This window comes from Rosa rugosa, chromosome 1 (genome assembly GCF_958449725.1).
Source record: "Rosa rugosa chromosome 1, drRosRugo1.1, whole genome shotgun sequence".
NCBI lineage: Eukaryota > Viridiplantae > Streptophyta > Magnoliopsida > Rosales > Rosaceae > Rosa > Rosa rugosa.
The window spans coordinates 55,122,085-55,149,297 of NC_084820.1; the positions used below are offsets into that span (position 1 = coordinate 55,122,085).

At 38.8% G+C, this 27,213-nt stretch overlaps 3 protein-coding genes across 3 annotated transcripts; 2 read left to right on the forward strand and 1 right to left on the reverse strand.

The window, feature by feature from the left end:
- The first annotated feature begins 2,818 nt into the window (after positions 1-2,818).
- Positions 2,819-5,196, forward strand: LOC133741836 (bidirectional sugar transporter SWEET5-like). The gene is made up of 6 exons (XM_062169553.1): positions 2,819-2,861; positions 2,993-3,029; positions 3,561-3,777; positions 3,893-4,054; positions 4,186-4,305; positions 5,068-5,196. The coding sequence occupies exons 1-6, from the start codon at positions 2,819-2,821 to the stop codon at positions 5,194-5,196; spliced, it is 708 nt and encodes a 235-aa protein (XP_062025537.1).
- Positions 5,197-19,158: 13,962 nt separating this feature from the next.
- On the forward strand, positions 19,159-20,024 carry LOC133725530 (17.4 kDa class III heat shock protein). The gene is made up of 2 exons (XM_062152817.1): positions 19,159-19,449; positions 19,542-20,024. Exons 1-2 carry the CDS (start codon positions 19,222-19,224, stop codon positions 19,797-19,799), a joined length of 486 nt encoding a protein of 161 aa, XP_062008801.1. The 5' UTR covers positions 19,159-19,221; the 3' UTR covers positions 19,800-20,024.
- Positions 20,025-20,086: 62 nt separating this feature from the next.
- Positions 20,087-27,103, reverse strand: LOC133725529 (protein SLOW WALKER 2). Its single transcript, XM_062152816.1, has 16 exons — positions 26,363-27,103; positions 26,142-26,217; positions 25,622-25,741; positions 25,367-25,442; positions 24,999-25,067; positions 24,793-24,873; positions 24,461-24,532; positions 23,776-23,868; positions 23,372-23,527; positions 23,056-23,139; positions 22,835-22,978; positions 22,345-22,434; positions 22,057-22,139; positions 21,606-21,971; positions 21,150-21,372; positions 20,087-20,945 (listed from the first exon to the last, which is right to left on the reverse strand). The coding sequence occupies exons 1-16, from the start codon at positions 27,006-27,008 to the stop codon at positions 20,274-20,276; spliced, it is 3,051 nt and encodes a 1,016-aa protein (XP_062008800.1). The 5' UTR covers positions 27,009-27,103; the 3' UTR covers positions 20,087-20,273.
- Positions 27,104-27,213: the final 110 nt, after the last annotated feature.

Genomic DNA, 27,213 nt, shown 5'->3' on the forward strand with positions numbered 1-27,213 from the left:
ACTCGATCACATCTACAAACAAACTCACATAATGGGTTAAAAAAACAAGAAAAACAAACACAACAGGACCCAAATCAGATAGGTCCATAAACAGCACACCCGTGCAGTAACATGTTGAGAGCCAAAGAGAAAATGTGGCCATACCGACAGCACGCACCGCCATGAACCAAATCAAGCTTGGAGAGCTTAGATGTTGTCATGTTGCCAACCGCAAATCCTATCGAAGAACACTTAAGAAACCTTAATCCAAATACACCAACAAGGTTCAGTGGTCTCAATAACAGAACCAAAAAAAAAAAAGCAAGAACAATAAGAGGCAAATCCATCAAAATAAGAAGGACAGCCACGTCCAAAGGATAACAGACCAATATTGCACTAGCGGGTATAGACCCAGGCGCTCTAGTGGGCAAGTCCCGCTTAAACTAAAGCTCCAAGGAGCGAAACACGACTGGCGACTGAAGGAAGACGAGACAAGCTAGGCTTTGAGAACACCGGTGCTCGAGAGAAACAACAAAGAGAAGGCGGTTCGGCATTGATGAGAGGAACGGTAAGAGACGACAACCCAACGAAAAGAAAAGCAACAGAATTGGAAAAATGAGGCAAGACACTTCCTATTGGGTACAAAACCCAAGCAAAAAGTGCCCCAAAGGGGCGAAGACAACGGCCTCTGACTCTCAACATGAAGTCGGAGAAAATCAGGGAGAGAGGTTTCATACACAAGAGAGGAAATGTGTTCTATCTATATGTAGCTATTAACTAAAACAATATGGAAATTCGATTCAAAATTTCAAATAAAGTGTATTCTTTTTTTTTTTTTCTGACCAATGAAGAAGCGCACTGCAGATATAGTAATCTGTCTCTTAGTGGCACCACAAAAAAATTACTATACAATAGCACAACTTAACTTTAAATAGAAGCACATAAATTTTAAAGAAGTGGAAACTTGAGATTGATCGATCTAACACAAAGTCCTAGAGTGCGGATGACACTTATCTAGCTAAGCCAACACTTGATTGTTATAAGCATGCATATATTAAAAAAACTAACACAACTATACTTTTCACCTAAAATTTATGTTTTGTCAAAATCATAGATAATCAGGAGAGAGAAAAATAGACGAATTGACAAACTATTTAGTGTATGAACTTATCAACAATGTCATTATAATCTTCACTAGTTCCTTTCAATTGGACTAAATGGGTCAGTAGGTTGCCCATCCAAAATCGTCGCTTCTGGCATGGCCATATGCACGCCCGCCTTCTCATGAAACCAATGTCATCAAGCTAACCCCTATCTCACACAATGGTGCAATGAAAATTTCATTGGGGAAGACGAGGAGCACAATGACTACGGTAAATGTAGAGTATTTGTTAAAAAAAAAATCTCAAAGAATGACTAATTAAGGAGAGAATTAGTTATAGATCTGATAAATATTGGATATACATTATTAGCATAATAATTGTGTCTGAGTGGAACATATAATTCAAAACTAGGGCGTTCAAACATTCAATAATTTTGTTTTTGGAAGATAATGAAGGCATATATGCATTATGTTGCACTGCCTAGTTTGTGCCCACCCCCACCCCTCCAGCATCTCGTTCGTAATAACGATATATATAAAATCTTTTATATAAAAAAAAACGATATATATAAAATCTTGATCTTGCGAATTCGATCTAAGATAAATAACTTAGTCTGTATAGGCATTATGTGCTTGAGGAAATTGTGAAAGATAGTTGGGATTTGGGTCATGTGCTTCAGAAGAAAATGAAGATCATAGAGCTTTTGGAGGGCTAAATTATGATTAAGATATTGACTATATTTTATTGCCAGATCATCAATAATTTAACATAATTGAATGGAAAATTAAAAATGAGCACAAGGCATTAGGCATTATATGCTGTTTGAGAACTGCTTAGCAGACAGGATGCACCTTGGTTTGGTCGATCTGCTATGGTTCATACTTCATCCTACTGCAATTTCTTGTGGCTGTGATTCCTCGACGGCGTCTTCACCGACGAATGGGATTTAGGTGCTCTGTTTGGGCCTCCCTAATTTGGGCTCCTGTTGTACTTTTCGTTTTGTCTTGTGGTTATTGGCCTTTTGAGCTGCTGTACTGTGTTCTTGGCCTTCTGGCCTGGTGAAAGTTTGGTTCTGGAATGAATAGATTGCTTTTTGCTAGAGAAAATTATATATATACCAAGAAATAAAAAGGGTCAACATGACCGGGCAATGAACTTAAATGCTAGGCATGTAAAACAAGAATAAATATATCAAATACATATAAAAATAAAGATGAATAATCTAGCTACTAGAAATGCTAGGGTTATTTCTAATTACATGGAAGATGAACTTGGTTGTAAATGAACTATACGTGTTGCAAAGCATAATTAACCGATCATCTCAGAAAAGATGACATTTACTACCCGAAGTCCACCGTTTATTGTTATTCCTCAACCAAATCATAATTAAACTATCAAATTGTTATCCAAGCATGTTGATCTGGACCATAAAGATATAATTTTGCCAGGTCAACTAAAACAGAAACTTGTTTTTTTCTTCTTTTTTTTTGAATGAAACAGAAACTTAGTTAACAGAAACAGCTACTAACTTAGGGAAGCCTCAACTCTTGTGGATAGTATAGAGGCAGGTCAGATTACACCGCATTTGTGTCTTAAAAAAGGTGCGCAAAAACTGAATACCGTAAGATTGGCCCTTTAAATAAATCAAAACTTTCAAACCCTCCCCTCAGGGACGCCAAGGTAGCACGTCTGCAGGTTCTCTCATTTACACTGTGTTTAGCTCTGTGGACGTAAAAATGGTGAACACAGACGCCATTAGAACTGTTGTTGGGATCATTGGTCTGTAATTCTTTCTGGCATTAGTTTTCTTTAATTTACTTTCTACTTTACTTTTCTTTAATTTCATTCTAGTCTAGTTTGCATCTTCTCGATCACATCAATTTGCTTATCTTTCTTACCTTTCCTTGTAGGTAATGTCATCTCTTTCGGCTTGTTTACGTCCCCAATGTAAGCACTCATCAATGTGATCTGTATATTTACAGATAATTAATATTCATGTTTTATCGGACAGATTTCAAAAATATAATAAGATTGGCTTATCAATATATTTCTGCATGTATTACATCTGCATGTATTATTTATATGACAAAAAAATGAATGTAATTTTAATTGAAAATGTCTATATCTCTATAAATAAAGGGAAGCTTGAATTTTGGGGTCACATACTTCACTAAATTATGAAGTGTGTACTTAAGACTAAAACATACAAAATCTTAATTTTTTTTTTTTTTAAACGGAAACATACAAAATCTTAAGAAAATCATCTACATTGGTTAGTATGGTAAAAATTAAAATTAAAAAAAAAAATAGAGGAGTGGATGACAAAAAAAACTATCGCGTTCTTCTTCTATTTACCGACAAACACGTGCATTGAACAACTACGAAGCTACTGCACTTAAATTATTTTCTCATCCTGTATATTTCATGCTATCCTCTCTAGCTATAATTGCCTGACTATGTAGTTTGAAAATTTCGCAGCCCAACATTTGTAAAGATAATTAAGGACAAATCAGTTGGAGATTTCAAGGCGGATCCTTATGTAGCAACTTTGCTTAATTGTGCTATGTGGTCCTTTTATGGCCTTCCCATTGTCCATCCTGACAGTCTCCTCGTTGTTACGATCAATGGCGCTGGCTTCTTCATCGAACTCATCTATGTTTCAATCTTTCTCTTATATTCTCCTGCCCAAAAACGGGTGAGTAAATCTTAGACTGCGCTGCTAATCACTTGTGTAGAGAGAGAGATTTAGGGTTTATATATATACCATGATACTGTGGTTAACATTTCTATTCTTTTGTTCTTATTCTCAGCGAAAAATCATCAGTGCTCTTCTGGTTGAAGCAATCTTTTTTGCCGTTGTGGTTTTTATTACTATTCACGTTTTCCATACCACTAAAGACAGGTCTATGATAATTGGGATTTTGTGTATTGTCTTCAATATCATTATGTATGCATCACCCTTAACAGTCATGGTAAGTAGGGCGACTTCTAATATTATTTTTTTTGGTCAAAGTAATACAACCCTTTTATTACATATATTTTGGAAATGTTGATCTAATTTTTGGCTAACCAGTTACATTTTTCTTTTGCTGGCTGCTGGTAGAAAATGGTCATCAAGACAAAAAGTGTCAAGTACATGCCATTTGCCCTCTCGCTCGCCAACTTTTGCAATGGAGTTGTCTGGTCTATTTATGCACTCCTCAAGTTTGACCCCTATGTTCTGGTAATTTTTCTAACAGAAACAATATATATGCTCTCTAGATATTCAATATGCATGAAAAGACAAATTCTTGGGTGGAAAGAACAACTATATATGCATGTGGTGTGCTAAGTAGTGTCTTTGATGACTTGTTGTTTTATTAGTGGTCAATAATTAAATTTTTATATCAAAGAAATTCAAACCCGCGCTCTAACAATTCATCCTAAGAGTCCTGATCCCCTGCTCAATGAAAGTCAATGCTCATTTGGTCACTCACCGTCCGATTTTCAATCGGACGGTTGACAAGTAAGTGACTAAATGAGTGCTTATCTGTCAACCGTCCGATTGAAAATCGGACGGTGAGTGACCAAATGAGCATTGACTTCATTGAGCAGGGGATCAGGCCTGTTCATCCTAAACTATGGACATTAACCACGTGTCAAGTAACAAATCATCAAATCCATTACTATTAATGCTTTGCAACTAGAGTACGTATATCCAAGATTTAGAATATTTTTTTCACCGGGAGGAGCTACCATTGCGACTTATCTTACTCCAATAAGGTTCAGAGCAAGATACCGAAGCACACCTAATGTACAATTTGCTATTAGAGGGTCACCACTCACATCCTAATGTACAATTTGCTATTAGAGGGTCATACACTCATGTGAGTGGTGACCCACGAACTTCTGCCATAATATAAAAAACAGTAAGTATTAAGTAACAGGGAAAATCGTTATAATTAGTTTGCAATTAACTAACCATTTCTTTGAAAAATGTCGGCAGATTCCTAATGGTTTGGGATCGCTTTCGGGCCTGGTGCAACTCATATTGTATGGCACTTACTACAGAACCACTAACTGGGATGATAACGATGAAAAGCCAAAACCTGAAGTTGAACTCCCTAAAGTTTAGAGAGATCATCCCAAGTAACAATGATAATGATTGACCCATTCAAGATGGTCATCATGAATAGTATCGTGTAGTTCTTATTAATTCTATGATCCATTCAAATGTATTCTCAATATCTATCTTATGATTAGGGGAAATTTTACAATGTATTAACGTATTATATGCATACAATTGCCTTAAAGTGATAAAATGAGTCATCAAGATAGTAATATTAGTCTTCAAAGTGGTAACATGAGTCCTTAAAGGGGTAAATTTTCTTAGTTACTACATGAGTCCTCAAGTGGTAAAATGAGTACTTATAATCGTAAAATGAGTCATCAAAGTGGTAAAAATAGTTGATATATGAGAAATATTAACATATATACCATAGCCTTACCCATTAGTACATAGTTCAGGTGATTAAAATTACGTTTAGCATACGAATATTAATCCAACATATATGCACTTACTTCTTACCTGAACAAGTTGTTTCGACGACATGAATTCTCATTACCATTTGACATAGGGATGGACTCAAAGTTTAAGCTTGACATTTTTAGTATTCCCCTTCAGTAAAATGCACATTCTCCAATATAATAAATTTTAATCTATTTGGAATTAACTTCTGAAATATAGTTAAAGCCAAACTACATATAGATATGTTTATTATCAACTATCAAGTCCGTGATTTTAAGAGTGACATACATTTTGTTGTTATTTACGTCGCATAAGTTAGAAATAAAACGACACTACAAAAAATAGAGTAGATTATGATTTCTTCCTTCTTCTTTTTACCCACGCTTCACGTTTCATGGGCCTTTGGCAATAAACAGTTTCAAAATTTGAAATTCATTGTATTATATATACGGGGCGGATCCGTGGCCACCTAAATTATAGTTATGATTATACTCCAAATCTTCTCCATTAAATCTAATAACAATTAACGGTTGAGATGAGTCCTCAAGAATAAATCATTATCTATTTTTTTATATTTTCTTTTCTTTTTATATAGAATTAATTAATTAAATTGATTACACGCATTTTTTTGCATGTAATTATATCTAAAATACTATAAATAAGTTAATCCTTAAGTTAATTATTATGTAATTAATCCATTTTTATTTATTTTGTAGAAAATAAGCGGAGTTACTGAAATCGAGAGAAAATTGTGCGAAATTGAAGCAAATTAGAGTTTCCGACAAAAAGACGAAAAGTCAACGCTAAGTCAATCATCATCGATGGCATAAAGGGAGCAGAATCTGATTGCCTCCGAATTTATGCAGATGTGTGCTTTGAGGTGGGAAAGAAAGAAAAATAGAAGAGAAGAACGAGAAGAAAAATGAGAAAAGAAAAAGAAATGGTGTTAGTTAATCATTTTTTTTTTGGACGTGGTGTTAGTTAATCATTGGTTTGATTAATTGATCAAACCATTTGCTTGATTAAGTACAGCCACAGCCCACAGCCATCACGTTCAACAATTAAACAATGATTGTTTAATTAGCTTGAGCAAATTAAAATCTGACACGTGGCAGAAAAGAAAGATATTTTCTTCTATCCTTTCCCTCCCAGCCACCACGTGCCATCCTATTCCATTTCTCTTCTTCTCTCTTGCGCAACAGACCACATCCATCACCATTAATTCCCTCATTCTCTCTCAACGAACGGACCTGATGCATTCCCATTTCCTCTTTCTTTGACCACAGGCCACGACTTCATATATATTGAACTAACCCTTGAGAACTAAGACATTCCTACCTTCTGCAGCGCCGCTCTCCAAATTTCCAAGGGGAGGGCTGCTGCCCTCTCCCTCCTTCCCCTCCATTTTTCCTCTTTTCTTTATAATTTCTTTTGAGATTTGAAGAACTACTCACACAAATCTTCAAGGAGCTCAATCTCTACAAAATTCAAGATTTGGGTATTTTGTAGGGTTGTAATTTAAGGCTAGTCATGCTAGCTTCATAGCTATTTGTGATTATCTTTGTTTTCTCCTACACTTCTCTAATATTTGCTATTTGAATTTTGTAATTTTGATGTTCATTAATATGGGTTGTGAGTAGTTACTTTTGGGGGCTAGGGTTTCTAACTCTAGCTCAATTTTGATGTAATTGACATATTTTTCAAGTGATAAATAATGTATTTTCATATGGGTGCACTCTAATTACTATGTTAATTGATTCTTGATGCATGAATTTAGGGAATTAACCACTCTCTTTGTTATGTGTTGAGATTTGTGATGTGTGATACAATTAGTGGTTCTTTTGTTCACTAGCTTCACGTAATTAGTGTGGTGTGTCAAGTAGTTGCTTAATCGAGAATTAATGATTGCCTAGATTCCTATTTTCTTGTGCCCTTCGCCTTTAATCCTAGATGTTGTGGCCCTAACAAGGCATAATGATTAGGGTTAGAGAGTTCATTCTTGCCTTAACCGGAAGAATGGATACCAAATAAGAGAAATTGACTTAGTGGCCTTAACCGGCATTAGGTAGAGAACTAAGTAATCGTTACCTTTTAGGTTGTAACTATTGCATGCTTAAATCCCTAATTTCTAGAGCTCTACGCCTTTAGTTCATGTTTTGGTAGCCTTGATAAGGTACTAATTCCTGAGTTAGAGAGTTCATATTTGTCCTAACCTAAAATGTGAATACACTTAAGGAAATTTGACTTAGTGGCCTTGACCGGCATTAAGTACGGGATTTGGTTCTTATGAAGATATATTATTTGTTTGCTTGATATGTGTTTGTTGCATTGAAATTGCTATAGAGTGATCCCTAGTACCCAAATCTATCTCTCTTTTATTTTTTGTATTTTTTCTTTGTTTTTAATTGTTGTTGTTAATTCAGTTTTTGACTTAGTCTTTTAGAAAATTAAAATCACAATTTTGAATGACAATTTCTATCTCGCAACATGCACCATTTTAACTTGGCATTACTCGCTAAGCAGGGATGGAGGCTTATCCAAAACCCGCAGTCTTTGCTTGCTCGATTATTGAAGGCTAGATACTATCCGGATACGGATTTCATGAAGGCCACTATTCGGGGTGATGTGTCTTTTGCTTGGCGGAGCATTGTGAGAGGGCAGGAGGTGTTGAAGTGGGGCCTACGTTACAAAGTGGGTGATGGTGCCTCGATCAGGGTCTGGGACGACCCATGGCTGCCTTTACCGTACAATTTCAAGCCTTTCACTTGCCCTATGGAGGGGTTTGATAATCTGATGGTACAGGACCTGATTGATAATGAAGAGAAGGAATGGGTTCTACCCATGATCAAAGAATTATTTACTGAAACAGAGGTACGCGGACCTTATTGCTAGTATCCCGTTGAGTCTTCGTGCTTCTACAGATAAGTGGGTGTGGCACTTTGATAACAAGGGTCTTTATAATGTGAGACGTGGGTACCATGTCTATCGAATGACAGAAAGTCTAGCAAGTATGGCTTCTATGTCTTCTGGAGGCTCAAGAGGCACTGCATGCATGCTTTGGAAGGGTATTTGGGGTGCACGTGTTCCTCCGAAGGTTCGGTCTTTTATTTGGAGGTTGAATAGAGGTATAATTCCTACGAAGGCTGCTTTGATTAAGAAGTGTCCAATTCCGGATGTCCGATGTGTATTTTGCTGTGATTACTTAGAAGATGACATGCATGTGTTTATGGGATGTAAGAGAGTGGTGGACTATTGGCTGCATGGACCTCTAAATCTAAAGGTATGTACTCAGAATGTGGTAGTATTAATGATTGGCTATTATTTATGCATGACTCTTTGTCTCCCACTAAGAGAGACTTGTTCCTTATGTTACTGTGGGCCTTATGGGTCGAAAGGAACAATGTCCTTTGGAAGGGAAGTGTTTTCCACCCACTTAATACTGCAGCTTGGGCGTCCAAAATTCTCGAGGACTACCAATCTTTGCACCCCGTGACGGTGAAGAAGAAGACTAGACTGAGGACTAAATGGCAGCTTCCCCCAAGTGGAAGGCTCAAGCTGAACACAGACGGGGCTTTCTTGGAGGCTACAGGACAAGGTGGAATTGGGGCTGTCATCAGAGATGAGTATGGTATGTGTCTAGCAGCAATTGCACGCTCCTTTTCCCGGGTTAGATCTGCATTCCATATGGAGTGCGAGGCTATGAGAGCAGGACTCCTATTACTTATTCACCAAGGTATGGTTGATGTCGACATTGAGACTGATTGTGCTGCGGTGATTACGGCCCTAAATGGGAGCATGGAGGACTTCTCTGAGGTAGGGTGTATAGTTGAAGATTGCAAGGCATATTTAAGTGCTATTGCTTCTTTTTCTTTACAACGTATTTTTCGTGAAGCAAATGGTGTGGCCCATAGATTGGCACATATTGCTAGTGTCTATTACCTAGATGATTATTGGTTAGATGAGACTCCTGTGATTATCCAGGATGTACTCTATGAGGATTCTTGTACTAGTACTCAAGGTGTAGGTAACATGTCCTCCTCGCTGTACAATCATCCCTCTTATATTAATAATAATAGCGGGCATGGGGCTGAGCCTCCCAGTTAGGCTGGGTTCCAAACCCCTTTTCAAAAAAAAAAAAAAAAAAGCCACCACTAAGCACTTAGTTTTGATTAGGCTTTGGTGAAAACCAAAGCCGAGCATTGCTAAGGCGTGGTGCCTTAGAATAGCATTTTTATTTATTTTCTTTTTCTTTTGCTTAGTGACTTTAGTTCCGACCACCCAAGGATTGTGGGTTAACCACTAATCCCCGTGGTACGATAACTTTGGGCATAATATTTCTCTATCTTGACAATGATACATACGCTTGCGTATATCAAGTCACAAATCTATTAGTTAAAGATATAATAAAATTAAATGAAAACTACTGCGCTTTGGAATATAATTAACAGACTAATTACCTTTCATCTTCAACAGATGTCGGGTTCTTACTTTACTCATGTTTATCGTCAATCCAAAGTTGTGGCTCATACTTTAGCTCGTTTTGCTTGTTCATCTTCTAGTTCTTTATTTTGGGGCCTAGAGCCTCCAACTTGTATTGTTGATGTACTTTCCAAGGAGTTTACCTCCTGATTTATTTGAGTTAACAGTTTCTCTAAAAAAAAAAAAAAAACATACTAATTGTTTTCCTATTGAAACTCATCTACTGCAGAGAAAAGAACAAAAAAATTGATTTAGATGAAGTCTTTGACGGAGCACGATGAAAATTGATTGAGTTTCAATCTCTTCTCTACCTCTTTCTCACTTCTTTCCTCATCAAGATGACAGAGATTCATGATACTCTCAGTGCATATCAATTCAATTGATCTTGATCCACCTAAATTATAGTTAGGATTATACTCCAAATCTTGTCTATTAAATTTAATAACAATCAAAGGTTGAGAGTAAAAACAATTTATTGGTTCTTTTTGAATAAATACAGGGCAGAAATATCACTTTGGTCATCGAACTATGTTTTGCTCGACACTTTGGTCATCTAACTTTTAAAAACTTCACTTTGGTCATCGAACTATATCACTGTATATCAATTTGGTCCTTCTGTCTGTTTTCTCCGTTTTCTCTGTTAACTCCAAGGGTATTTTGGAGATGAAAAGTTTTGCCCGCCATTTTTATAACTTTATCCAATTTTTCGCGCCTAAACATAAAACTTCATCCAATTTTGCCAACTTTTCCCTCCTTTTATAATTCCTCGATTTATTAAATCAATCTTTTTCTTCCTCTTATATTCCCTCACTTTGAATCATTCTCTGACTCAATCATTTTTCTCTGTTGTATGCTTTGATTACTGATGATGAATGCATGAATAATGGTCATATAAATACTTAGAATAACGGTAAAGCTAACATAGTTCAAAACTACATATCCCAACTACAAATTAGATAAGCATTCCATACTAACATAAAACATTACTGTTCCAAAATGACCTGTCAAATTTTCAGAAATATTCAATCCTAATTGTTCAAAGAGTTATCACAAAATGCCATTCTTAGGATTTCTGAATGCAACTTGCTTCTTTGGCCTCCCTGTTACAAGATTAGTGTAAAAATGATGGAGAAGGAAGCTGATAATGATCCAATAGGTTGAGAACTTCTTTGAACTGGATGAATTTCTTGTGAGAAATTTAGAGGTGATGAAAGTGGTTGTGATGAAATAAAAGGTGCTTTCACAAGTGATTGTGTGAGTTTGTTACAGACAACAGTTAAACCTAATTATTTTAATTTGGAAATATTCAGACGACACATACTTAGCTATATATGTTGTGTGAATTTTGAACAGACAATGGTTTTTAACTGTCGTCTGAATGAGGTCAATCAGACGACAGACTACTAGACAACAGCAGCTTTTTCATTCAGACGACAGTTAATGAACTGTATTAACTGTCGTCTGTTTAACTTTGTGGTATAGTGTGATGCACCTGTTAATAGAAAAACACATATGATAATTTAATCAATCCATAATTAACACTCTCACATGTATGAATACAATTCATATCATGACAAAGTAATCAGAATAACATTCACATATAAAGAATGCCTAAATACTGATTACTACCCTGTAGTTTGAGTTCAAAATCAATTCAGTCCTTGAACTTCTAATTTCATCAAAAACACTCCTGCACTTTCAATTTTGATCTAATAGGTCAAATCTGTTAGTTTTCCATTAATTGAGTCCGTTAACTTGCTGACGTGGCCCATATGGGGCCTATGTTTTATGATGTGGTGTTGAGGTGGTATGCATAGTTAGTTTAGGAGTGGATCCCACTATTAGAAATCTATCAAATAAAAAGTTTTTAAACAAAAAACTCGACTATAACTGGAACCCACATCAGAAAATTAACGAATTAGACCTATTAGATTAAAATTGAAAGTACATGGGTGTTTTTGATGAAATTGGAAGTCCAGAGACTGAATTGATTTTGGACCTAAACCACAGGGTAGTAACTAGTATTTAGCCCTATAAAGAAACAAGGCAAGAAACAAATCCAACATTAAGGAAACAATATGGACTTCTTCAATTATGTTTCAATTTTAATTCAATTCCCTAATTAAATTAGATATCGTCATTGGTTGCAGACAAGGAGAGTAGTGTATGAATTAACTATATATTAAGGACCACTGGGCTCTCCCATATTCCACAAATAAGCATGGAGGAAAGGTGAATATTCTATAATTAACTCCTTTTGATTCAAAGAGCAATCCCATTTAGAACAAAAACTATAGTTCATTGGCATGATGTAAAACAAAAACAAGTCAAATATCACAAAAGAAACATCAGAGTCATTGACATTTAAGCTTTGACATTATGATTTCGAGTAAAACAAAAGACCCATTTAATTTCGAGCAAGGGCCCAAAAAACTGATTTTACATTTAAGCTTTGACATTCTACGCGCTACCACGCGCCACCCACAGTGGAACCCAATGCTGTAATTAAAACTCATCCCTACGCGCTACCACGCGCCACCCACAGTGGCGGCGCGTGGGGCCCACGCGCCGGTGACCACCACCTCCGATGGCCACCAAATTTTGACAACAGCAACTTCAAAACAGGCCCAACCATTTCTTCAACTACAACACATTCCAATTTTACCTTGAAACAGTCGAAACCGGCTGGAGAAGTTTTTCCAGAAAAACTCAAGAACCCTAGAATTTGAAATCGTCGATTCGACCTCCACACTGCAAATCGTGACTCAAGGCTAGGGGCAAAACAATCCTGGGCAAAAACCGAACCTTCGATGGTGATTTGGTGGTCGGGGACGGCCGGAAACGGTGGAATCGCCGGAAAGCTCAAACTGCCCCCGTGGACTTCCTTGCTTCGATTCCAGGTTTCTCAGCCAAATCGCCACAACCTAAGGCTACTAGGGTGCAGAGGGGAGGGAGGAGCTCTTGTGGTGGCCGGCTGCACGCCGGTTGGTGGCCTGAATGCGCGGAATCGAAGGGAGGAAGAAGGACCCGAAAGGGAAAGAAGAGAGTTCGGGGGAGAGGAGAGAGAGAAGGTAGATTTCCGGAAATGGAAATCTACCACAGTAACTTTCTATATATATAGAAAGTTACCATGAACAGTAACGTTCACATTTTCGCTTATAACTTTCGTATGCGAACTCCGATTTTTACGAACCACATATGCACGCGCTCGGTTTAACATCCTCTACAACTTTCGTGAAGAAAATTTTCTCAGATTTTGACCCGAACAAAAAGTCATATTCTAACCCCCCCCCTAAATTGTAAAATGATAACTGCGAACGGTAAAACGTACCGTAATTCACATACACATAGTAAAAGAAGTTAAATCGGATATGGGGTGTAACAGTTAGCGTGCCGCCAAGCCGGTTGGCCCATGACAGTTGCTTCACCGTCGGCATTCCACCAATTTGATCGCTCCACTGCCAGCACACCACAACCTGAGCCTCACCGATCCAGGAATTCATAACCAGATCGGATCTGCTATACCAAGCAACAGCCCAGATCGGATCCAGAAGTCCACCGGCGACCCGCGACATCTCACTCAGCCTCCATCCCCGCCGACAAGAACCGAACCCCCACCTGCCCGCAACTGCCATTCCTCCACCACCTTTGCCAGTCCAGATCGAACCCAACCGAATGAGACTCCCATAGACGGAGACAACCCGTCCGACGACAACGCCCAGAGGGCGCGCCGCCGGACGGAGAAGAGACTATTTTTCTAAAAACTTAGAGCGACCTGACATTAGTACCTGGAACATTGTTGGCCGTTACAGCGTTAGTCAACTGACATATAATAAAGGGTAAATGGGTAATTTGAGTATGTAATGTTTTTTTTTTCCTCCACTTTCTGGTCCAAATCTAATTTGGGCACCCAGAAATTTGCTCTGGGCACCCATCTCACCATTCTTCGCCTCAATGACATCAAACGCTTCCCATTTGGAAGCTGGCCTCGACGACCCTGACCTGAAGCCGAAGTTGTTATGTTGGCTGAGTCCGAAGGCCGTTGCAGGCGTCAACCCAAACTCGAAGTCTCCGTCAGCGTCGCGAGTCAGAGGGCCGAGTCCGTTCACGGTGGCTTCTATTTCCAGTATGAGCCTTGTCCGGCCTTGCAGTAGGAGCGCAGCCACCGGCCTCCTGCGTCTTCTCTCTTCGACACACGTCGAGGTGCGAGCTTTGTCCTGCGCCGCTGCCGAGCTATCCTTCGCGTCGCCTCCAAGCAAGGACATCATTATCTCTCTTCTCTCTATATACCTACCGTGGATCCTTCGCCATAATCTCCAACCCCATTTTCTCAAAAGAAAAAATCGTAACAAACCCACGCTCTTTTGCAATCCAAATTAGGGTTTTGATTTTCCAATATGGCCTCAGATCTAATCCTAATTTCAATTCTGGTTTGATTGATTCGAAAGGCGAGATCTTGGTTTCGTTAGTGCTTTGATCCCACATGTTCTTGAAGGTTTAATCGCAAATATGAGCAATTGATTGCTTTTCCGCATTGTTAGGTATATAATTGCATATTTTGATTATCAGGTTTGATTGAAATTGCAGATTCTGGGTTCCTGAATCCCATTTCGGTTAGGATTTCTTTCATGTTCTTCTTTCATCTTCATCACCGGAGCTGCTCCGTCAGTAATGTGTGCTTGGAAGACCCGAATTCTGGGTTCGAGTGGAAGCCCTGTTTGTATTATGCTAGAAGGTACTGCAAGAATGGAACTAGCTGTAGATTCTTGCATGGTGGAATTGGGGACTTGGGTTCAGATGGTGCTCCACTTGTTGGGTCACCAAGCAAGCTTGAGATGATGGACCGGTCATGCCATGAAGTACTTCTCAAATCCAAGTCTTACTTTCAAACTGATATCTTCATTGTTCCGAGTGTTATATTTATTTGTGGCACACTTCCACAGATCTACTACCTTCAAATGAAAGACCATAATCCCCTGGATTCCAATTCAGTATTCTAGCTTCTGCACTAGAGCCTTCTCCATGAGCGGCGGTAGGAGTACATACGTATGTACATTTCATAACCGTATATGCACAAGTAGAGGTATACATACATGAAAATGAAGAAGAGCGAGAGTAACGAAGCACAGCGAGGTTAAGATTAGCACACCTGTGATGGAATTTCCGATGGAGAAACCGGTTGATTTGAGCTCGGAGATTAGTGAGTGCGACTAGAGAGAGAGAGAGAGAGAGAGAGAGAGAGTGTGTCTGTGAGGAAGAAGAAGGGATTGAGTGAAGGGACAGAAATACCGCTCAAAATTGCCAGTGGCAAACGGTGTAACGGCAAAATGGGATCCAGATACTTATGTTGGGTCGGGGAGTGAACGTCAGGTACTAATCTGACATTTTTTTAAGTTAAGGTACTAAAGTTACTAATGGAAAGAAAGTCGGGTATTTTTTTAAATTAAGGTACTAAAGTTACTAATGGAAAGAAAGTCGGGTATGGCTCGCATTTTTTCCCCAATTCTTAATTAAGGACAGCTGATAAGTCGTTAGGGAAATAATGTTTCTGTTTCCACCATTCAAGACGTTGTTGTTTTCAAGGGACCTCTTTCATTTTTCTGTTCTGATACTTTCCTCTTTCATTGATAAGATATTCACACAATTCTAGGCCAATAGAAATGAAGAAAATAATTACATAGTACAGCTAATACTATAGTGTGTGTAGGTCCTTCTATAATTGTGCAACAAACCTTCTTAAACCCTGTAGCAACCAATCTTCTCAGAGAGAGCTAGGAGTCATCTCTATCATTTGATGTCGCGCCAAACCGTAGAATCCCTCGTTTTTGAAGGAGAAGAACATAGTGCTCCTGTTATATTACACCTGAAAATGACAGAAAGAACATGAAACAAGCCTCCGCCTGTTATGAACCATTTATTCTGGTACACGTTGAAATCTGAAGGGATTCCATGACACCATTGAGGTGAGGCCTTGTTGAATTGTCTGCCCTTTCAGTCCTAGCAAAAAAGGCCAAGTGAAATTTGCATTATCACAATAACTTTATTTAATTACTGACTTAAAAGTAAATTTTTGTTGGCTTACAATATCTGTATTATTCACTCAATCATTCAAACCCTAAAAAAGCTAAAAGACATCTACAGAGAGACACACAGATTGTAGTCCAAGTTATGTTATCAGCTAAACACCAACAACATGTGACAAATGAAAAGGTATTGACCCACATTAAAGTGATTAAACATATGATTAAATTCAGTTTAGTCTTTCAAGTAGAAAGTGATTTTCATTGATTCTCTCTATTACAAATTGTACAAATATATAGATGCCACTGTTGACTTTCAGAAGCATTGAATACAAATATAAACAAATCAATCAATCTATTAATTAGGATCAAATCAATTTAGAAGAATCATGCTTGATTTGAGAGGAATAGAGATTCACGCTAACATTTTGGAGCTAAATTCAGTCTAGTCCTTTTTTTTTTTTTAGTCACATTGGTACTTGCACTTCTAATTTCCATCACTCAGGTCCAAATTTCAAAATTTGCTCCAATCATGACGTCACAAGCTGACAGAGTGGGCACTTTTCAGACTTTAAATCCCCAACAAGGACAAAATGGACATTTCAAATTTAATATAGTTTTTAATTTTTTTTTATAATTTTTTTCTCTATACTCTCTCTCTCTCTCTCTCTCTCTCTCTCTCTCTCTCTCTCTCTCTCTCTCTCTCTCTCTCTCTCTCTCTCTCTCTCTCTCTCTCTCGTTTCAAATGAAAGAGGATGAAACATTGCCCCCTCCACCGCCGAGATGCTCCAGCACGCCATTCGCCTCCTCAAGTCCCAGCTCCGCTCCGAGGTCCTCTCCCGCCACTCTGATTTCCTCTCTCAGCTCTCCTTCTTCCAGCACGCCGACCACGCCCTCTCCACCGTCCGATCCTCCGTTGACTCCCTCCGCCACACCCGATTCGAGCTCTCTGACCCCCTCCGCTCCATCAACGCCCTCACTCTTCAGCTCTCCAACCTCCACGCCACCTCCGAGCTCCTCCACTACACCCTCCAATCCCTTCGCCTCTCTAAGGACTCTACAACCTCGTCGTCGACCCCGGAAAGATCGATCTCACTAAGGCCGCCCATGGTTAAGGTCGAAAAGGACGATGGCGGGGCTTTTCAGGTTACTGATTGGTGGTGATGCTTGGTTCGATTACTGATGGAATTTGTTTCGACTACATCAGTAAGAGATTTAGGTGGCAGCACGGTGGTAGACAGGGGTGCTGCAGTGGGCGGCTTTTTTGACCTTCATTGATCTAATCCCCTAATTGATCACTACCCATAATAGCTTTTCAAATTCTGAAGCAGAATCTGTTCTTCTTTTGATCAGCCTAAGCAAAATTCAGAGGGCTCTTCTATAGAGGTTGGTGCTTGTTTTTGTTGGTGCAAGATTTGATTTTTAATTTTTGGGATATGGATTTTGATAGGCTCATCTTCATGATCATTTTTCGATTAAGAAGCTACCAATTTATGATCAGCTAGCTGCTTTGATTATGGTTGTGATTTGAGTGGTAGGAGGACATGGGTTGAGTTCATGGGGGAGGAGGGAGGGGGGGGGGGGGGGGGAGAGAGAGAGAGAGAGATGATGTCTTGGATTTTAGGACTTCGATTAGGGTTTGGATTTAAAGTGAAACTGGGATTTGAAGAAGGAAATTGGGTCGGAGAGTTGGGTTGGGAAGAAGAGGAAAGAGAGATTAGGAAAAGAGTATGGGGTCAAATGCTAAGAGTCAAAGGTAATAAGGGGTGGTTTGGACATTTCATCCAAATTGAATGTCAAAGGTTGAAAAATGGGGTCCCATGTCGGCTCCAACTCTGCACGTGACGTCACATTCGGAGAGAAATTTAAAAACTGGACTCGGCTGATGCGATTTTAAAGCGCAGGGACCAACGTGATTAAAAAAAAAACCAAACTGATTTTGTCCTTAAAGTATGAGGGAGTAAACTGAATTTAATCCTTAAACATAAACCAACTGGAATGTTTTACTGAAATACTCATATATGACGCATGAATTTAGGGTGGAGTACTCATTAGCAGCAATTCAATTTTTTGGGGGAAGAACTAAGGCCACGTTTGGTTCATGAAATCAGGGCCTTGGGAAAGGAAAGTCATTCATTTCTTGTATTTGGGATCACAAAGGAAAGGAAAAGGGTTCCTAAAGGAAAGGAAAATATGGGGGGAAATGGTTTCCCCCCCCCCCCCCACCCTAAGGATTCACTTTCCCTCCTAGTTTCCTGCATTTATTACGCAAATATATGACTATATTTCTGGCATTTCCAAACACTGGAAAGGAAAATTGATGGGCATTGCAATTTCTCATGCCCATGAAAAGAGTAAGGAATTAATTTCCTTTCCGCAAACTAAATGAGGCCTAAATGATACTAAACTATCAATACCAAACACAATTGCGAAAAATCTAAACGAACCATAATATAGTCAAATTGAATATCCAAACTCCACTAGAATTATTTCGGTGATCTGCTACTAGCCGGACCCACCCACTATATGTGTGGAGAGAAGTTAAAGGTAGTGGAAAAACTTCCCGTACAACTACCACATTTTCTGTTTTTTTAATTTTTTTTCTATTTTACAATTTACCATATTATCCTTCTTGATTAATTATATTTTATAATTTTTTAATATATAAATGTTAAATTGATAAACAATTTCAATTTTGAAGAGCAAGCTCTCTTCTCTTAATAATAGTATAGATCAGAGAGATCCAATTCTCTACTGATGTCCGATGATATGGGATGAGTGAGACGATGGAGAACAAATAAATACATGTGATTTTGAGGTCTCCAATCTGGTGATTTTGAAGAAGTTATAATCCAACATCGCTCTCATTGCAAGAGGTCTCCAATCTGGTGATTTTGAGCATACATGTGGTGACTTCTAGTCCAACCCCAACCCACGTTGAAACCAGTAACACGTGTAAGATCAGGAGTCTCCATTACCCGCGACTTTTCCGGATGCTTCTCTACTCCTCTCCCTCTTTAATTTCCTTTGCTTCCCGAACTTTCTTCTCCCTGCCTTCTTATATCCCCAAACTTTTCTCGCCGGACCAAACAATCGATTGCAACATCACACACTGAAATTTGCGCTTTGAAAAATGAGCCGAGTAGAGATTTCGAGTCCCTCCAGCGTGGACTTGGAAGCAGCAGTGAACCACCTGCTCAAATTCCCTGATACTATCCCCACCTACATGTACCCTTCTCGGGCTGCTCATGGAGCCAAAGAGAACCAAGGTGCCTCTACCATTCCGGTCGACATTTTGGACTCCGCCAAGGACTACACGTTCTACTTGGACGTCCCTGGCTTGTCCAAATCTGATATTCAGGTATCAAAACTTGTTTACTTATTTGATTTAGAATTGGATTTTACTGCGATGTGTTAGCTGAGGAATGAAGAAGACCTTTGCATATTGTGCAGGTAACTGTTGAAGATGAAAATACTCTGGTGATTCGGAGCAACGGGAAGAGGAAGCGTGAAGATGGAGAGGAGGAAGGGTGCAAGTATGTTAGGCTTGAGAGGAAGGCACCGCAGAAGATGTTGAGGAAGTTCCGATTGCCTGAGAATGCGAATGTTGGAGCCATCACTGCCAAATGCGAAAACGGGGTCCTGACCGTAGTTGTTGAGAAGCTTCCCTCACCTCCCAAACCCAAAACAGTCGCAGTTAACGTCTCTTGAAGCAATGAAGCGAATAGGGGATGATGTCATGATGTAGAAGAAGCTAGCTAGGCTGGACTGGACTTGATGTATTTTGTAGGCCTCTTTTTGTGTTGTCACCCGCATGGTACACCCAGTTGTTATGCGTCTCTGTTTCGAATTCTTATGAATGCTTGTTGTATGCTTGCCAAGACCATGAATTTGTGTTCTAAATTCGAATGCTTCATGCGAGTGTTTCTTTCATAACGCTTCTGTCCTTTGGGGAGTGATGGCATGATTTTGCATACTTTGCGAGAAAAAAACCGAAGTAGCAAATTTCCTATGCTTCTTTCATTGACAATATTGATGGTAGTACAATGATGTGGAGGTTCCTTTTAACAGCTGACAACTTACTGGTACAATTAAAGCTTAAAGCTTAAACAAAATTTTCTACCCTTTTTGGCTATAAAGTATGTTTGTAATGAAGTCTGAAAACCAAAAAAGGCAAACGTAGGTTTAATCAGACGACTTTCTCTTCTTTCGGGGCTTGGATTTCTTCTTGCTTTTAGATTCCTTCTCAGCAGGGGCGTCCTCGTTAAACAAATGCTCATATTCTTCCAGACTCGCAAATGGGGATGCTGCTGCCTTCCCACGCTTCCGTTTACTTTTCCCTTGGACACTCTCAATATGGACATCCTCATCCTCATCCTCATCCTCAACCTCGTCGTCATCAACATCTCCTATATCAATAGCATCATCGCCATCATCACTTTCATCACTGTTTGCAGTGGTATCAAAATCTTCACCCTCTGCAATATCTGAGGGCAGGTCAAGATCAGCATCACTGACATCACTAACATTACCAACCAAGTCTTCATCGTCGTCATTGGCTACTTGGTCTAGATCATCATAATCATAGTCGCCATCTGCATCCATGGCAACACCAGCAGAATCCAGCATATTGTCAATCTCTTCATTATCACTCTCATCATCACCACCACCATCCACATCAAACAACTCCGCGGCATCTTCATCTTCTGTTGTTGCCTTCTTCTTCTTCTTCTTTGGTTTCTTCGAAGTATTCATTTTATTCATGTAGAACTTGTGAAAGACGAGATCTTCTGCAGGTACATCTTCTTCAGCCAATGAGAGGATTTCTGGTCCTATGAATCGGTTGGTCATGTCAAGCTGGAACACAAAAGCTCAGTCAGCATCACACATTTAGGGGCTTCAATGGGCAGTTTCCACAAGTATGATTGTTAGAATCATTCAAGCGAGAGAGAACAAAAAACAATAACAATCATTCAAGTGAGAGAGAACAAAAACAAGTTTGACATAAATGAAGACAAAAAGCAAAAATTGTAACTTTGCACAGAAGTTAAGAACTAAGACCTTTTTCGCAGGTTCAATTTGCGAACCACCATGCCATGTGCTTGCCTTTGGTTTTTTCTCCATAAACTTGTCCAGAAAAGCAGTAAGTGATAGGTCATTCAGTGGGTTTCCATTATAGACAATATTCGCCCCAGAGAGAAGCGTCTTTGCCATGGTAGAAACTGAAGGGTGCACATGAGAAGCAAGTACCGTCAACTCCCACCAGCTTACACGATCTGCATTGCTGTTCACCACAAAGAAACAGGTGGTAGACAGTCAAAAGAAAATAAAAGCAAGAAATTATATAGGGTACAAGGAAAACACAATTTCTTTTGATCTTCTTTCATTCTCTTTGAAGACCATTAGCATCTGCATGAACCCTACTTGATATACAATTTCTTGGTTTCCATCAGAAGCAGTGAAATAACAGGTCCTAGCATTGATACAACGTAGAGAAGCTTAGAAAAGAAAACTAACCAGTAAGAGGGCTCTCTGTGTCGTGGATCATAGCCTCCAGGTAGTGAAGTCTTCTCAGAGGATACTACTTGTGGTTGCTGCACGCTACCATCAGGCACCGTCTTGGAGTCCTTTGAATCATTTCTAAAATGAAACTCATCTGCTTCATTGGAAGCTTCATCTTCAGAATATGAGGCGGAAGAGTCAATATCATCTTCTGAAGAATCATGATCAGAATTGACGGTATCACTTTTTTCATCACTGTTATGAACAAGTTCAACTTCTTGTTTCTCCAGGACAGGGCTGGGTTCATTATCGGTTTCTTCTATCACATCTTCAAAATGCTCAAGGTCATCATCAACTGACTCGTTTTGGAGCACCATGTTCCTGCAATTGATAAGTAGAGAGGTGTTTATTATGACCTTGTTGAATAAATATAGCGCACATATCTTTAGAGTAGCCCTACACTTACCACAAGGGGGGCCGTGCTTTTAGAACTTCAGAGAGAAGAAAGAGGCATCCACATGCATATTGAGGCGGCTGTTGAAGGGCGACCTGTTAAAGCCAGTAGATAAGTAAAGCGTCCCCATAAGCAAAGGACAAGGGCAGTCAATCTACATTAGACACTGCATGTTTTTCTCTAGGACGCGTAGTTTTAGACTGAATTTTAAGATTTCTACACATAAAGCTATCTAAAATGAAACTATGGTCTCATACTCTCATGGGGCATACAAATAAGATACGTAGATGAAATACCAACCTGCAGTAGACGTTTTGCAAAAGCAGCTGTACGCTTCACATTGACATCAGATTTCATTGCTCTCAGAAGAAGTCCAATAAATGTTTCAGCCTAAAAAGAAAGCATGGGAAGTTATACAACTGAAACAAGAGAACATGAAAAATGGATAGAATCCAGAAACATTCCCGCTGATAAAACCATAAAGCAAAAACAAAAGACACTAAACGTGTTGAATAGGGGAAAAACTCATAAAACAAACTACCTACAAAAAAAAAAGAAAAAAAAAGGAAATGATACTTGGACTCTGAAACTGACTTTCTGCAATCTGCACTCACCATGAGTGAGAGGGAGTGCAGAAGTCATTTTTGGAGTGCCAATATCATCTTACTCATTTAAGAGAATATTATACAAGAGTAAAGTCATTGATCTAAAGAAACATTCCAACAAACCATAATAAAGCCAGATTAAACACATACTATGTAACAGTTCAAGTAATCCCAATTTCACCTACCTTGGAAGTATTCATGGCAGCTGGAAGGAGTAGTTTTGAGTACAAGGCTCGGTAAAACCTATCACTGACAATTTGATTCTTAGATGAGATATGATGAAGAAGCATCAGTGCTTGAACTCCTACATTGAAGTTAGTAGAATGAACCTGCATAAGGGTCAACATCAGATTCAATGATCAGATAATAGCTAAATCAAGTAACACCAGCAAAGATTTGAGCTTACCAAATGGAAAAGTGTTGGTGTTTGGGCCTCAACAACGTCATCAGCCTCATTCTTCGAAACATATGGGAATGCTCTATTGACTCCCTGTTAGTTTGGCAAGAAAAGGGATGCAAAGCAGTTAGAAAAGTATTTTGAAAAAAAAAGGTCTTTCCAAGCTCAAAGTTTAAGCTTAGCTTTTCTGTTTCTTTCCTTATTTTCTTTCAGTGATTTAATGCTTGAAAAAGCACCAAGAGGAACATTGGGGGCAGTATAGCATCAAGTTTTGACTGAAAGCTAAAAAATGCATCCCATCTACTAAGACCCAATTTGTACCAACCATTAATAGAGCTGATAGAAGACGTGAATCCAATTCAAAATGAGAATCTGATGAACTATTGCCTTTGCCATCCTTACGAGAACCGGCTGGTTTTTTACCCCCTACTTTCTCGTCCTTTTCGGCCTTTTCACCTCCACCTGCCTCAGAAATCAGTACCTGAAACATACTTTCATTAATATTTGTTTTCAAATTCATAATTCAAGCTCATAGACAAAATAAAATAAAAGACCCATACTTTAGGCATTGACATAATATACTTCAAGCATTATCTAATTGTCTCCTCATGAGAGATATCCAACAACATAGGTGAAATGATCCATAAATGTGTATTACTTGCTTATGTAGAAACTCGGGGGTTGCAACCATAGAGGCTATTGTATTCAAAAGAAAAAGTAAAAATATACCTTGAAAAGTGCAAAATATACATCTACCAAACTTTTTGCCACCTTTGGTCCATCTCCTTTATTTCTTAGTTGAATTTGGCTCAAAAAGTTAACCTGCAGTTTAAGTGTAGTTCAAATAGAGTTTCAAGCTGTACTAAATCAAAATAAATGAATGCAGGCAGTTCCAGAATTTAATTGACCTAGTACATGCTCAAAGGAAGTTTCAGACAGAAACTCAATTGACAGAACACGTCGCCCTGGCAAAACACATGAATTCTTGTATGCAAATATGTAAGTATCTCTTGACAAAACTAAATCTTAAAGTTCCATCTGTTATCAGTTTATCTCTATAGTATGCAGAACCTATTTCTATAACATATATACACCCAGTCACCTGTCTCCAAAAATTTTCCCTTTTAATGATTGGTTTCAATATGAGGAGCTTTTGTTGGTTTTTTTTTCTTGCTTTGAGGATGACTTGCACCCGACTCCTCTAAACACCAAACCACTATGTCAAGGCAGCATAATCCTTAGCATTAGCTATAGATCCACCATCATAACGAGTAAGACCTAAGAATTCCATAAGATCTAGAGCCAAATGAATCCAACTTCTATACTTCACTAAACCTATGCCAAGACAGAACTATCCATAGCACTACTAACTCAGAAATCCACCACAACTACTAGAATCTAAGATGAGACATACCGCATGGTACTTTGCTTGTATGTTTAAATGCGGCCGAAAGAGAAAAGAGTCCACCTCATCAATCACCACAGCCTGTTCAATTACCACAGCTCTTAGTCAGATAAGAGATGCAAAAGCACCAAAATGATTACCATGATCCACAAATAATCACGGGCGAAAAGAGATAACAATTGCTAGATGCATGATAACAATTGCTCCGTCAATATCATGGAGATAAAATTGGATGCATATATCAGAAAGCACCAAACTTTAAAAGCTTGATGTTCAAAAACAGAAAATGTATTCAAACGGCAATGCAACAAGCATTAGATTAGCTGGTTGTACGATAGTACCTTCATGTTTGGATGGTCACGCAAAAGGTTTGATAAGTGAAAATCAGCATCTGAAGCACCCTTATTTTTAGGATCTCCCAGCTGTAAGTAATAAAAAGAAAAAAAATATATAAAACCAAGTAATAAGGCAGGTTAGCAGTATAGAGAGAGAGAGAGAGAATCTTCAATACATGTTCAGAGGTGAGGCTTATTCAGTGTGAACTTACTTTATTAACTAGGGCAGACAGTAATCTTCGCTCTTGCTCCGATTTACTCTTGAGTAATACATATATAGTCTGAAAGTAGTTGAGAGGATATTATGTCAGCATACAACAAACTTCATTTTATTTATGGCATAAGAAACTTGGAATTCTTGTTCTAGTGACTTCAATTTTTTCTCAAGCAAATATGCCTCAGATAGTTATAAGATAGGCCCTGCATCACTAGTACATTGCCATGCTTTGTCTGATCACCAAATAAAATTTATTGGAGAAAAATGAAGGTTGGAAGCTCGTGAGGAATCAACAATACAGTCATTACTCAAGGGTTTTACGCTGGAAGCATAGTAGCCGATAAAATCAGGGAGAACTCTAACCTTCAATGCCTTGTTTTTGAGTTCAGGTAACATATCTCTTGATGCTTCCTCAAGAGCAATAACAAAGCGTTCATACCTGAGATATGAATCAGGTTAGGATAGAAACAATTGTCCAACAGAGTACAAGCCATTCTTCCTTCTTTTTTTTTGTGTGGGTGTGTGTTTGGTGGGTAGCAGAACATTCGTAGTTAAAAACTCTCTACGCTGGGCACAGTAGGAATGATGTGGAAAAAAAAAAAAAACGAAACCAAATACCTTTGTTTCAAGCATTCCTCCCAATACCACAGAAGCAGAAGAGAATAACCATCTTTTGTCTCAGGAAGATCATTTAAAGGCCGCTGTAAGAGGCTCTTAAGCTTACGATCGGGTAATAAACTAGCAAAAGGAAGCATATATGACATGTCAGATCAACAGTTAAGCAGATAAACCCATAAACACAAGAAGTTCTGCAATAGTGAGTCAAAGTTCTATTACAAACTCCAATGGACAAACAGTTACCAACAATAATGGGTTCTTACTAATATTTACACGGTATAACATGCAGCATACCAAACTAGAGAACCATCAAGTTCACTTGCACAGACTACTTCAGTTCAATTTGACATAGATGCATAATAGTTTAGGGTAGGCTTGTTAGTAGTTCATATTTTCTTGGTGATTTAGGTCATGTTTTGCTTCGGTCAATGAAGTTTTGGTCATTCTGCAATTCTATTATTCTATATAACCTCTGAATATGGTGCTGAGAGAGCAAAAGAGGGATAGAGAGGGAAAGAACCTTGTAAGAAACAACTCCCTCAATGCATCAAAACCTGCAAATGCGTATCGCTTTCCTACTTTTGATGCTACCATTCCTGCAACAAACAACAAGCAGCCCCAAGTAAACTTCAGCATACTTGGCCAGATAGAAAATTCAACACAAATTACACGAGACATTATCCATTTCAAGTAACTTAGTCTTCCGCAAAATGTAACACATATCAGCAAACAAAAGATTACCTAAAAGTGCATCCAAAGACCTCAAATTGGCAATGGGATCATCCCCAACCAACACCGAAAACGCCGAAATCTTATCAGAAGCAGTCCCTGACCTCTGTGTGGTCAGCAACAGCTTGATATCCCCACTCTTCCCTTTCGAAGCCTCGTAATCCGCCGTGTACTGTGCCATCAACCTCTCTCCAAGCTTTCGCTTCTTGGCCACCTCACCACTCCACTCCTTGTCACTCCTTGCCTCGGCTTTCTTCATCTTCCCGACCACTTTGCCTTCCAATTCTTCAGCTTCTTCGTACCAAACTCCAATGTTGGTGGCTGAAATCAACGGCAGCTTCGGAAGATTCTCAAAGGTCTTTGCTTTTTCACTGTTGCTGGTGACATCAGGGAGTGAAGGAAAAGGGGGTTTCGAAAGATTGGGTTTGAAGTTCTGGGTGGTGTTTCGATTTTGGGGTTTGGAATTCTGGGGTTTTGAGGGTTTAGGCCTCTGTTGGGGTTTTTTGGGGTTGCGGAAATCGACATCGTTGAAGCCTGAAGAATCAGAGGGAGGGAGAGAGGTAGAGAGGCCGAGGGAGGAAGCGAAGGAGGCTATGTCAGTCTTGAGGTGCTCCATGTTGTTGTTTGTGGGTTTCTTAGATTTCTTTCTGTCCGCCATTGCTGGCTGTGGAAGATGAAGGCTTTGGGGACTGGACTGGAGTAGGGTTTAAGATGAGGAAACAAATTTAGGCTAGGGTTTAGACGCCTTAATGTAAATTTTTTTTTTTTTTTTTTTTTGGTTATATCAGAGGGAATATGAACATCTAGTCTAGTTCTAAAACAAAATGTATATATTTACACCAAAAAACAAAAAAAAACAAAAT

What these genes read in the sequence shown, in the direction of transcription:
- LOC133741836 (XM_062169553.1), top strand. Translation starts at nt 2,819, where the DNA reads ATGGTGAACACAGACGCCATTAGAACTGTTGTTGGGATCATTG. An exon ending in ATTCTCCTGCCCAAAAACGG is followed by an intron (nt 3,778 to 3,892) that starts GTGAGTAAATCT and finishes TCTTATTCTCAG; the next exon opens with CGAAAAATCATCAGTGCTCT. An exon ending in CATCACCCTTAACAGTCATG is followed by an intron (nt 4,055 to 4,185) that starts GTAAGTAGGGCG and finishes GGCTGCTGGTAG; the next exon opens with AAAATGGTCATCAAGACAAA.
- LOC133725530 (XM_062152817.1), top strand. Translation starts at nt 19,222, where the DNA reads ATGAGCCGAGTAGAGATTTCGAGTCCCTCCAGCGTGGACTTGGAAGCA. An exon ending in TGTCCAAATCTGATATTCAG is followed by an intron (nt 19,450 to 19,541) that starts GTATCAAAACTT and finishes CATATTGTGCAG; the next exon opens with GTAACTGTTGAAGATGAAAA.
- LOC133725529 (XM_062152816.1), bottom strand. Translation starts at nt 27,008, where the DNA reads ATGGCGGACAGAAAGAAATCTAAGAAACCCACAAACAACAACATGGAG. An exon ending in GTGACCATCCAAACATGAAG is followed by an intron (nt 24,533 to 24,792) that starts GTACTATCGTAC and finishes GTAATTGAACAG; the next exon opens with GCTGTGGTGATTGATGAGGT. An exon ending in TACAAGCAAAGTACCATGCG is followed by an intron (nt 23,869 to 24,460) that starts GTATGTCTCATC and finishes CTTAAACTGCAG; the next exon opens with GTTAACTTTTTGAGCCAAAT.